General features: G+C 37.8%; 1 protein-coding gene and 1 long non-coding RNA gene across 4 annotated transcripts in view; both read right to left on the reverse strand.

Annotated features, from left to right (window-relative positions):
• The window catches only part of LOC122973694, a 50,770-nt gene that overhangs the window by 7,731 nt on the left and 29,633 nt on the right, over nucleotides 1-13,406 (reverse strand). The gene's annotated exons all lie outside the window — the stretch shown is intronic.
• On the reverse strand, nucleotides 512-2,641 carry LOC122973692 (myelin-oligodendrocyte glycoprotein-like). Its single transcript, XM_044341404.1, has 4 exons — nucleotides 2,202-2,641; nucleotides 1,991-2,059; nucleotides 1,708-1,800; nucleotides 512-1,146 (listed from the first exon to the last, which is right to left on the reverse strand). The coding sequence occupies exons 1-4, from the start codon at nucleotides 2,554-2,556 to the stop codon at nucleotides 1,067-1,069; spliced, it is 597 nt and encodes a 198-aa protein (XP_044197339.1). The 5' UTR covers nucleotides 2,557-2,641; the 3' UTR covers nucleotides 512-1,066.

Here is a 13,406-nt window from a genome sequence, read left to right on the forward strand (position 1 = left end):
AAATGTTGAAAAAAAAGTTATCAGTCAGATCATCTTTAACTTTGTTTATAGCGCATTTTGCCTCTTTTCTGACAAATGAATTACACTCAAAATATGAGTATAGGGAGGTGGAGAGAAAGTCAGTAACCATAACTGTACATAGTTTGAAAGAAGTTTGAACACACTGAAGTGTAAGGTTTTTATCTCCACCTGAATATATTTTGGAAACAGATGCCTGCAGAAGCTGTAGAAATATTTTGTGTATGTCTAATTAAAATTTGTGCAGGAATTTTTTCAAAAGTGTCCGACAGTGAAGTAACATGAGAGATGGACACACAGATTGGTTTACAGTCTGCTGTACCAGCTTCAACCAGTCAAGAGTCATTGTAAACACACGGATCAAATATATCACGGACTCCACTGCTGTACAAGAGGTGGTTGTTACACTTAAGTCATACATACAAAATATGAATATTGTTCATCCAGTTAATCTATTTGGTATGGGCATTAGTTCTGGTCAAACTGTCAGTGCTGCTTTCTGAAAACAGAAAAGTAACAAAATATTTCAAAACAATACAGGGCAGGTGTTTTTGGGTGGAGACGGATATTCTCCTGTGCAAAACAGAAAATACTCTGTCCTTGTTCTCAGGTAAACAAGCAAAAAGCATTGCAGTACAGTAGACTGACTGAGATTAATCTAAAAGCCAGTTTCTCAATGTTTTTCAAGTCATAAAAAGTTGTCATACAGCCCTGGAACAGCGTAACAGTGAAGTTATCACAAAAACAAACAAAAAAAATTCACATACAGTACCATTTTAAAATTATTCTGTATATTTTTGATAAAGGTTTTTCTTTCTTTTCCCCAAACTGTGCTTCTTGAACCAAATTGTAAAATCAAGTCATTATTGTTAAAAATGTGTAATTCTTTAACTAGTCCATATGGGGAAGTTGATGGAGTTTTTTTAATAGCACTTTGGTAAAGCTGGTGAGGCTAGAATAGTTTTCGATCATTGAGGTGATTCACGGTCGTTCTCTCAGTGCAACAGATAATCTGCTGATCATCACTACACCTCTTGCTGGATATTTTTCAGGCTTCTGCTGTTTGGTTCATCATCATTTGGATGTTGTTTGGCACCATCTCTCCTTCTTGCCCCCTCCTACGATTCTCTGAGAGAACATGACAACCAGTTTGTGACACACTGAATTCATGCTATTTCAAAGGAAGCTTGTGTATACATCATCACCACAATGATATTTTATGATATATATACACACATCACAATATGGCAAAAGTCTGCAAAATAACAAAACTGATTTTCAAAGAAATGAACTGTGCATCATTGTTGTGCATTATTGAACTGCAAACTCTTCACTTGCTTAAATATAAACTTAATTGTCCGTTTTTAGATTTTATTGTATAGAAATGACATTATAAACATTATATTAGCATGTATGTATGCAATGTTATTGCCCTGAAAGTCAATGAACGATAATATTGAACAAGATAATATTGGGTTTCAGTATAAATGCCTTCAAATATTACTCAAACATAGTAAATGTGGAGTCTCAGTGTTTGATCTCACCTCTGATTTCCTGCAGAGCAAAAAGCCAAAGAACCTATTGTGTTACTGTTAATCCTTCATCATCTAACAGAGATCTGCTCCACAGTGATCACAGTTCAGGACTTAAAATGTTGATAATAAAATGCTGTAAAAATGTATAACTTACTGATCATTCCACGTTTCACCAGCACTCCAACAATAACAATGAGACCAACAATGGGAAAGGCAATGGCATAAGAAGTCCTCTCCTTTGCAGCATCTGAAGAAATATAAGAAAGTGTTGAGTTGAGAAAAAGGGCAGGCTTAAGATTTTTATGCATTTTTTTCCAACAATATGGTTATTCATTCTGATAATTAATTATTAAATGGTTAAAAAAGAGGATATAAAAAACAAAATATCTTGTTGTATCAAAGAAACTATAACTTTCTGGAATAACTCAGACATTTACCACGATGTGCCTCAGTATCATCTTCCACTGGAGGTCCATTTGTGTTAGCGTCATCAATTCTCTTTGGTACTGTTTCAAATAAGATTCAAAACTGTTTAAGTACTTTTTCAAATGGAAAACGTCTTAAATGAACAGAATTCTACATTTTCAGTATATAAGGAAATAAAAAAAAACAAAATGATCTGTTCAGTATTAAATGCAGGGTGCTCACCAACACTGACGTTAACAAAACATCTGGCCGTTAGATTTGGAACAAAGCACCTGTAAAGTCCACTGTCATTCAGCTGTACTGAGGAGATACGCAGTGTCAGGTTTCCTTTGCTCAGGCCGTCATGGTTGAAAGTTGTCCTGCCTGTGTATCTCTCCATCTGTGGATCATGGTGGTCCTCCTTATGTCGATAGGAGTAGACTATCCCGTTGAGATCAACTCTCTTCCAATCCACTGTGTAAGCAGACACGTTTTTTGGCGGGTCCAGCTGACATGGTAAAGTGACATCATCACCCTCTACTGCCTCCACTGGCTGAGGTGAGCAAATGGCAGAAGTCGCTCCTGAGGAAACAAACATAACAACGTTTAGATTGTTTTAAATCTAAATAAAAGCTTTATACTTTTTCCAAACTTTATTTGCATTATACAGATCTATGGGGGCAAGAGCAGGCAGCTGCCACCCCCACTATAAGGCCACGTTAAAACAGAAAACGGCAGTACGTGAAAAAATGCAGCCGCCAACATTGCCAACCACTGCACCACCTGGAAAAATGTCTTTCAGCTCCAAGAGCGAAATCCTCACTCAGACTTTGGGCGGTGGGACATAAAGGGTCTGTATAAGATAAATACGTTTTTGGAACTGTAAATCATGCAAAGCTACTCTTGTGGAGTCCAAAAATAAAAATTTAGAGCTAAAATGAACATAATAGGTTCTCTAAAATAGTACTCGAATTTGGTAAATGTGGAGTCTCAGTGTTTGATCTCAGCTCTGGTTTCCCGCACAGCAAAAAGCCAAAGAACCTATTGTGTTACTGTTAATCCTTCATCATCCAACAGAGATCTGCTCAACAGTGATCACAGTTCAGGACTTTAAATGTTGATAATAAAATGCTGTAAAAGTTTGTAACTTACCGCTCATTACACTTTTCATCAGCACTCCAACAATAATAAAGAGACCATCAATGGGAGAGGCAGTCCTCCTGTTTGCAGTGTCTGAAGAAATATTAGAAAGTGTTGAGTTGAGAAAAAGGGTGTGTGTGTGTGTGTGAATGTGTGAGAGAGAATAATGATGCATCCAGTTGTGTATGGAAGCAAATAATTGGCATAATAAGTGAGTGAGTGGTTGAGTGAGAGAGCAAGTGGCAGAAAAGTGACGGTAAATTCGAGCTGAGCGGAGGAAAAGGTTAGCAGTAAGTTTTCAGTCTGGCAGTAAATGTACAGTACAGCCTACAGTGTGTCAGTTAATAAATGCTGCAGCTTGTCAAGACCAAGAAAAGTCACATCTGTTGTTTCCCCACCTGCTGGAAAAATGAAGGAGGATAGCTCCAAAGTTAGCGATAATGGGTTAGCCTAACCTGAAGATGCTAAACAGAGAAATAGAGAACGGAAAAATACGTGGTTGCTGAGTCTTTCGACTTTTGCTCTGATTGCAAGGCAAGCAGTGATAGTGGATCAAATCATTTATGTACTGACAAACAAGAACCATACACATAAAATTAACATTATCATGTCATGTCATGTTTTTAGTCTGCTTTTAAAGGAAGACATGGTGTAACAGACCTGAGTACATGTCAAACTTCACTTTTTAAAATAAATAATAACCTCAAGAACGGATTAAGAAATAAGGGTGTAAAATGGCAAGAGTAACTTGTATAATAATAATAATAATAATAATAATAATAATAAGTTTATTTAGTATAGCACCTTTCACAGAAATGAAATTCACAAAGTGCTTCACAGGAACAAGAGTTGAAAATATGACCATAAAAACATACATAGTGTAAAAACATATGCCACAAGTTAGAATAAAATAAAATAAAAATAAATAAATAAATAAATAAAAATTAAAATTAAAATTAAAAGATCGTGGAGCAATGGGAGTTAAAAGATTGGACTAGACAATCTGTGTCTGCTTGAGGAAATGAAACTACACTTGGGTTAAAAGCTGCAGAAAATTGCCCAGCAGTGAGGTGATTTAAGATGCGAGAGCATTTCAAACTTTTACTGGGCAGAGAATCTAGTTTAAAAGACAGGATGAACAAAACACAACTATGGTCAATAATAGGCAGCACCTCAGAACAAACAGTCAGTAAGAAAGATAAAGCCAGGAGAAGATTTGGCCATAATGGTGTAAAGTGACCCTAAACAGTTATAAAGAAAAAGAAAAAGAGCATGACTGGATAGGGCTGAACTGGATATGCCTAGGCATAAGTTAGCTTGCCTTGTAATTTATTATAATAATGTTAATTATATATACACACACACACATATATACATACATTATATATATATATATATTAAGGTATATATATATATAAGATCGTATCACGGATTTGAGTCACGGATCAGATCATTTTTCGGGTCAGCAAAAAAAAAAAAAAAGGGGGGGGGCATATAAAATTTTGCATTCCATATATTCTGTAAAACATTTAAAGCAAGGAACTTTTGTCCATGGTCTTAAATGAAAACAACATTCAAGATGTCCAATGTTTGGACATAGTAGTGTAAGTGGGTAAGCCCTTCGTTGTTACTTCTTACTAGCTTTGTGCTTAGACTAGCTTGCCTCGTCGGGAGATGCGGCCGAGTTTGTCCCTCTTCGCCAGCCTTGGTTCACTGTTTCCGACATCATATCGCTTTCGTGCCCCTCGGTTCCATTCATTATTTCCCTCTTTTTGGAGGACAACCACTTTCTTCACTTGTAGCTCAACTAATACTTTGCTGTAAGAAATAGGCGTGTGAGTTACTTTGACGTGAAGCCAGACGCTGCTGTTATCACGTTTACTTCTGCTGTGTGATAGGCTGTTAGATCTATCGATTTAAAAATGTTCGCACTTTATCATCGTAATCGATAACTTTTACTGTAATCCCATACAGAGTATTTGTTGTAGCCCTAATACAGCACGCGACATGCTGTCAACATTATTGTTGTGCGAGTGTTGTTTGAGTAACACAGTGTCTTAGTGCTCACCTCGGACCTGCATCTTCTCAGTCCGCTCTCTGTCCTCCTCTTTTGCCTCTGGTCTTCCTACTGGAGCGTGTGCGGGAAGTACAGTACTGTGCATTAGTTTTAGGCACCCTAGATGTTTATATTCTTATCCATTATGCTATGCAATCAGGGAGGAGTCTGATCGGTCCCAAATTTATTCATGACACAGCACACAGCTAGAGTCATAAACAACTATATTTAGCAACAAGAAAAATGATGAGTCCTGCAACAGATGGTTTGGCTCCCACAGAGCCCTGATCTCAACATCATGGAGTCAATCTGGGATTACATGAAGAAGCACCTGAGATGGCCTAAATAATAAATCCACAGAAGAACATTCTTTCTCCAGGATAGTTACAACAACCTACCTGCAAGTTACCATGAAAAACTGTGTTAAAGTGTACTGAGGAGAACTGCTGCTGTTTTAAAGGCAACGCTGCTCACAGCAAATATTGATTTCATTTAGGTTTCTGCTGTTTACTCAACTTTGTAAGAGGTTAATTGATAAATTAAAACAATTTATAGCAATATTTTGTAAGCATTCTCACTTTACTTTTAGTGCCTAAAACCTTTGCACAGTACTGTATCTTCTATTTTTGTGAAACGCCACTAACTAAGTACTAATACAATCAATTCTGCTTCCAACCGACCGAGTGTAATATAGAAAACACAGAAAAGTAACTGACAGTGCAGTTTCATGAGCTTGAACCTGTGTCAATGGATGGGTTTTTTGGTTTTTTTTTTTTTTTTTTTAATAAATTGCATCAAATATCACAGCATGTGGATTGCAGTACGTTTGGGGGGTGCAAATAAAGGTTATAATACAGAAATATATTGTATGTGGGTCTATATTAATAAGTTTCATTCTGATAGAAAAACAAGATTTATTCTCTATTCAACTGTGGTGCCTTAAAATACATCAGCAACCACGTTCAGGTTATTAAGTCATTTCACATATGCTTGGCTATGTTGCAATTGGGCCTACTAGTACAGAGAAAATAGATATAAAGTAAGGATGTCAATGATTAATCAATTATAGGTTAATTGCCGTTAGTGATTTGACAGATTATTGCACAATGTCTGTATGTATTGTGGCAAAAAATCCCCCTGCGGCCAAAAAGTATATTCCCCATAGACCACCATTGGGAAAGAGATGTCTGTAAAACCTCTGTTTATTTTCTTGCTTTCCCACTTTCCCAGTATGGTCATAGGGCCTTCACAGCTGGATTGTCTCATTCCCTGTACACTATATCTGCTGCTTATATCTTAGTTTAAGTGGTATTTCTCCCGTCTGCGCTTGGCTTGCTATAGCTGGAGAAGTCTTTAACAGCACAATCTCAGTGTCTGAGTTTGTGGAACTTACAGCTTCTTTGTTAATGTCTTTGCTGCTGACTTTTACACTACACTTCCATAATCAATCACTGATCTTGTTCAAGCGACATAAATGCTCCTCAAAGCACTTTTACTTGCTCCCCATTCAGACCATGTCTGACATCTCATCACATTTAGAACCATCTTGCTTTTTTATCCATTTTATTTATATGATCACTCCAGGTCAGTTTACCTGCTCTAACTGTTTCCCATACATCTTTATACCAGCTTCTCACTACCTTTGTCTTTTCTACTGAAAACTTAAATCTCTATGAGTATGACCATTTCTCAACCACACTCACTGCTTCTTGTGTATGGCCTTGAATTAGTGTCATATTCTTCCCCCTTTTCCATATCGGTACTGGTCATCCAGAAAAAAGTTTAACTGGGCTCAACTTTTGCTGCAACGCAACCCAACGTCATCCAGCAAGGTGCTGCATTTTTGCCTAGGCATATCCAGTTTAGCCCAAAACCTATTTTAGAGATTTTGGGTCTGCAACAGATGATGTAAAGAAATTATAATGGTGTAATTGGCTAGTATAAAGAGGTTGGACAAAAGGTGTGACCTATGGAGACCCAAATGGTATTAAAGACCACGTCCTAAGGCTAGGAACTCAGAACATATGTGGTGAGCCTTGTGTGCACTATATATTGTTCTCCTTTTTTGCCAGCATTAAAGTACATTTTGCTGCTCAGAACTCTGACTCCTGATGATTTTTCCTTTTTTGAACATCAAAGAAAAGTTTTGTCCTTGAGCTGATCTGAAACTTTTTTCAACTGAGATCCAAAGATTTATTACGATAAGGGTTCATTATTTAAACTTTAGAATAATTTCTTAACATAAAAAATATAATAACATAATCTAACTTTGCAAACATGCTTAATCTGTCGAACAAATTAACACAAGTTAGCTTGCCTTGTAATTTATTATAATAATGTTAATTATATACACACACACACACACACACACACATATATACATACATTATATATATATATATATATATTAAGGTATATATATATAAGATCGTATCACGGATTTGAGTCACGGATCAGATCATTTTTCGGGTCAGCAAAAAAAAAGGGGGGGGGGGGGGCATATAAAATTTTGCTTTCCATATATTCTGTAAAAAACTTAAAGCAAGGAACTTTTGTCCATGGTCTTAAATGAAAACAACATTCAAGATGTCCAATGTTTAAATAAAATCTTAAAATATGTAAAATATTCAAAGCTCAAATGTTAAAATGTTAAATTAAATTGCAATATGAAGCATGATACCCTCCTCTTTTAAAAATGGTAGTGAATGAAACAACAGCCTGTGTCCACATCATCGAAACACGTCTTGTCCTGCAGCTCAGTCTGTTGAACGAGCCACCAAACATTCACCAACCTCTGCTCATCTGCAACACATTAATCATCATGTAAATAACGTTATACCTGGAGATGTCCCTTCGGACCCGTTAGACGCTGGTTTGATCGTTGCTCCTCAAAATCCCTGTTAGCGACACGCTGTCTGTTCATGACTTATACTTACAGCAGTTTGTTTACTTTGTCTAAAATGACACATTACATTTTGTAATTAATCCGCGGTTCACCTTTTTTTTTTTTGCTAATCCGAAAAATGATCCGATCCGTGACTCAAATCCGTGATACGATCCGAACCGTGAGTTTTGTGATCGTTGCACCCCTAGAGACAATAGTAGTGTAAGTGGGTAAGCCTTTCGTTGTTACTTCTTACTAGCTCTGTGCTTAGAGTAGCTTGCCTCGTCGGGAGATGCAGCTGAGTTTATCCCTCTTCGCCAGCCTTGGTTCACTGTTTACCTGGGGACAGAGTCCGACATCATATCGCTTTCGTGCCCCTCGGTTCCATTCATTATTTCCCTCTTTTTGGAGGACAACCACTTTCTTCACTTGTAGCTTAACTAATACTTTGCTGTAAGAAATAGGCGTGTAAATTACTTTGACGTGAAGCCAGACGCTGCTGTTGTCACGTTTACTTCTGCTGTGTGATAGGCTGTTAGATCTATCGATTTAAAAATGTTCGCACTTTATCATCGTAATCGATAACTTTAACTGTAATCCCGTACAGAGTATTTGTTGTAGCCCTAATACAGCACGCTGTCAACAATATTGTTGTGCAAGTGTTGTTTGAGTAACACAGTGTCTTAGTGCTCACCTCGGACCTGCATCTTCTCAGTCCGCTCTCTGTCCTCCTCTTCTGCCTCTGGTCTTCCTACTGGATGGAAGTATAGTACTGTGCAATAGTTTTAGGCACCCTAGATGTTTATCTTCTTATCCATTATGCAATGCCGTCAGGGAGGTGTCTTATCAGTCCCAAATTTATTTATGACAAGACAATGACCCAAGCACACAGCTGGAGTCATAAACAACTATATCTAGCAACAAGAAGAATGATGATAATAAAATGCTGTAAAAGTTTGTAACTTACCGCTCATTACACTTTTCACCAGCACTCCAACAATAATAAAGAGACTATCAATGGGAGAGCTAGTCCTCCTGTTTGCAGTGTCTGAAGAAATATTAGAAAGTGTTGAGTTGAGAAAAAGGGTGTGTGTGTGTGTGTGTGTGTGTGAATGTGTGAGAGAGAATAATGATGCATCCAGTTGTGTATGGAAGCAAATAATTTCCATAATAAGTGAGTGAGTGGTTGAGTGAGAGAGCAAGTGGCAGAAAAGTGACGGTAAATTCGAGCTATTTACTGGTTGTCAAGTAAAATATTTACTTGACAACCAGTAAATAGCAAACAAACAAAACATTCTCCCTTTGCTTTCCCACTTTCCCAGTATGGTCATAGGGCCCTGGATTGTCTCATTCCCTGTACACTAGCCCATTGAATCATTAGCTGCTTGTATCTTAGGCTCAGTGGTATTTCTCCCATCTGCACTTGGCTTGCTATAGCTGGAGAAGTCTTAATAGCCACACAGCACAATCTCAGTGTCTGAGTTTGTGGAACTTCCAGCTTCTTTAGTAATGTCTTTGCTGCTGACTTTTACACTACACTTCCATAATCAATCACTGATCTTGTTCAAGCAACATAAATGCTCCTCAAAGCACTTTTACTTGCTCCCCATTCAGACCATGTCTGACATCTCATCACATTTAGAACCATCTTGCTTTTTTTTATCCATTTTATTTATATGATCACTCCAGGTCAGTTTACCTGCTCTAACTGTTTCCCATACATCTTTATACCAGCTTCTCACTATCTTTGTCTTTTCTACTGAAAACTTAAATCTCTATGAGTATGACCATTTCTCAACCACCCTCACTGCTTCTTGTGTATGGCCTTGAATTAGTGTCATATTCTTCCCCCTTTTCCATATCGGCACTGGTCATCCAGAAAAAAGTTTAACTGGGCTCAACTTTTGCTGCAACGCAACCCAATGTCATCCAGCAAGGTGCTGCGTTTTTCCAAGTTGTGGGAGGAAGTTGAAACTCCCAGAGAGAACCCACACAGGCACGGGGAGAAAAAGGGTATGTGTGTGTGTGTGTGTGTGTGTGTGAATGTGTGAGAGAGAATAATGATGCATCCAGTTGTGTATGGAAGCAAATAATTGCCATAATAAGTGAGTGAGTGGTTGAGTGAGAGAGCAAGTGGCAGAAAAGTGACGGTAAATTCGAGCTGAGCAGAGGAAAAGGTTAGCAGTAAGTTTTCAGTCTGGTAGTAAATGTACAGTACAGCCTACAGTGTGTCAGTTAATAAATGCTGCAGCTTGTCAAGACCAAGAAAAGTCACATCTGTTGTTTCCCCACCTGCTGGAAAAATGAAGGAGGATGGCTCCAAAGTTAGCGATAATGGGTTAGCCTAACCTGAAGATGCTAAACAGAGAAATAGAGAACGGAAAAATATGTGGTTGCAGAGTCTTTTGACTTTTGCTCTGATTGCAAGGCAAGCAGTGATAGTGGATCAAATCATTTATGTACTGACAAACAAGAACCATACACATAAAATTAACATTATTATGTCATGTCATGTTTTTAGTCTGCTTTTAAAGGAAGACATGGTGTAACAGACCTGAGTACATGTCAAACTTCACTTTTTAAAATAAATAATAACCTCAAGAAAGGATTAAGAAATAAGGGTGTAAAATGGCAAGAGTAACTTGTATAATATTAATAATAATAAATAAATAAATAAATAAATAAAAATAAAAATAAAAAAAACACAATCAAACAAACTCAAGAAGACACAAAAGCCAATTTAAAAAGATGGGTCTTCAATAGTCCAAACCTCTTCACCGGTCACATTTCTATATGATGCAGTCTGAATATTGTGTCATATATTTCATCGAGTATATCTGGTCTGTTTTGGGATGACATGGACTGCAATGATCCCAGAGCTGATAATGAGTCTGAGCATAATATGACCTTTTTTTTAGCTTATTTTGCTCTATCCACTGCAATGCCGTTACAGTAGCTAACATCTCAACTGTATATGCTGTTAAGTGATCACATGTTCTTTCCTTAATATTTATATTTAAATTAGGGACAACAAAAGCAAACCCAGTCCTTTCATTCTTAGACTCTTTTGATCCGTCTGTATATATTGGAATAAATTATTTATGTGTTGTTCTTAGTCTTTCAGTTTCTTTCTGAGGACACAGGAGCTTATGACTTTGGGTTTTTTTTCTATTTTACTTGACAACCAAACAAAACATTCTCCCTTTGCTTTCCCACTTTCCCAGCATGGTCATAGGGCCTTCACAGCTGGATTGTCTCATTCCCTGTACACTAGCCCATTGAATCATTAGCTGCTTGTATCTTAGGCTCAGTGGTATTTCTCCCATCTGCACTTGGCTTGCTATAGCTGGAGAAGTCTTAATAGCCACACAGCACAATCTCAGTGTCAATCAATCACTGATCTTGAGTATGACCATTTCTCAACCACCCTCACTGCTTCTTGTGTCTGGCCTTGAATTAGTGTTATATTCTTCCCCCTTTTCCATATCGGCCCATCATCAGCAAATAATGATTTTTAAAATGTCACAACGTATGTCAGAGAACCCATCATTAATCATAATGGAAAAAAGTATTGGGCTGATCACAAGGCCCTGAGGAGTTATCTGCCTTATACCGAGTAATAATGCTGTTCCAATTTTAACCTGAATATATCTATCAAATAAAAAAAATGAATCCAATTAAAAGTTCTTCCTGTTATTCCCATTTTATCTAATTTAATCATTAAAATGAATCATTTCCATACAATATCATCAGCTTTCTCTACATTAAAAAACACTGCCAGTATGGATTCTTTATTAATTTGGGATTTTTTAATTTCTGTCTCTAAACAAATTACTGGATCCATTGTTCCCCGTCCTTTCCTAAATCCACTCTGGTAAGGAGAAATCAATCCTCTACTTTCTATAGAGATCATCATTCTCTCTGTAATCGTCCTTTCCATTATTTTCCCAACATGTGAAGTAAGTGCAACTGGTCTGTAGTTTGTTGGACTTTCCTGGTTTTATTATAGGTATGATCTGATATGGTTGTCTCGGGTAGCACAGCATTGAAGATGTCTTGATCCGTGGAAGAGCAGCCGTTTTACTATGAAGTCTCCTAACTGACCACACTGACTTTCTTAATAATAACTCAAAAAATTATTTCACTGGCCAAAATGAAACTGTACTTTAAGACATTAAGCGTGAAAGAATTTCAACATAAAGTTTGTTTCACTGAAGTTACAATACTGAACGTAGCTAAAAAGAAAGGAAAGTTAGGATGGCGGAAGTCCATTCCTTGGAGATCCAAAAACAGAGAAGCATATGGGTGTAGGTCGACAGTATTTTGTTCTGGCCTATGGTATGGCGCATGTTTTTGGCTGGAGATGTATATTCTCCCATGCACAAAAGAAAATCCTTTGTCTAAGAGAAAACATGTGATCTCACCTGAGTTAATTAAGTCACACATTTAAACATGAATAAAATAGTTCAATACGTCACTCGAATTTTCAGAGACATCCTATCTATGTCACACTTGAGTGAAAAACAAAAGGGGAGGAAAAGTGTGTTGGTATGTGTCGGCAGGGTTAGAAGGAGAGAAAGAATTTGGAATAGATAGGATTGTCCCAACTCATCAAAACAAACTGATAGGGTTAAATTGTGGTAAAACAGTCTCTCTTTTTTTCCAATGAAAAATCCTTTAATTTAGTGTTTCCTGAGACTTGACTTGCCAAAGAATGTAGTTGTTTTTAGTTTGTACCATAAATGGAGATAGGATAGGAGGGACTGTCCTGGGAAGAGTCAGAACTGACACTTAAATGTTGAGAAAGGACTCAGATCCCCTGACCATTCCAAGTTTAGCTTTGAAGGCATTTCCAAACCAAAGTTGAATATACATCCACATTCTTGAGATTAGAGGTTATCGTTGATTGAGCCCAGTGTCACATCTTGCCTGGACTTAAGGTGTTTTTTTGGTCTCATGTTGTGTTCTGTGGGGTCTCCTGGTTTTGCACATCTGTTTGGTCCCTCGGTGCATGGGGGTTTTCTTGTGTGATTTGGGTGGTGGGTTTTGGAGGACTGCATCATTGGTTTGTTGGGTTGTGTGCTTGGGTTTGTGTTTGTGGTTGGTTTTGGATGGGTTGGTGTAGATGGCGTTGAGTTTGTTTTCTGGGTTTTTGTTCTGTTTCCCTTGTGTGTTCATGTGCTCCTCCACACCTGCCCTGCATTTGGACTCGTTAGCCCTGCCCTGCTGTCTTCCCCACACCTGCCCTGTGTTAGCCTCGTCAGCCCTGCCCCGCTCCCTGTGTGTCCTCAGCCAATCAGCTCCCTGTATGTTCATTCCCCTCTCGAGTTCTCCAGCCATCTCCCCACCTGCACCTCATCTCGTTAGT

The sequence above is a fragment of the Thunnus albacares genome, chromosome 22 (genome assembly GCF_914725855.1).
Source record: "Thunnus albacares chromosome 22, fThuAlb1.1, whole genome shotgun sequence".
NCBI classification, from domain to species: Eukaryota; Metazoa; Chordata; class Actinopteri; order Scombriformes; family Scombridae; genus Thunnus; species Thunnus albacares.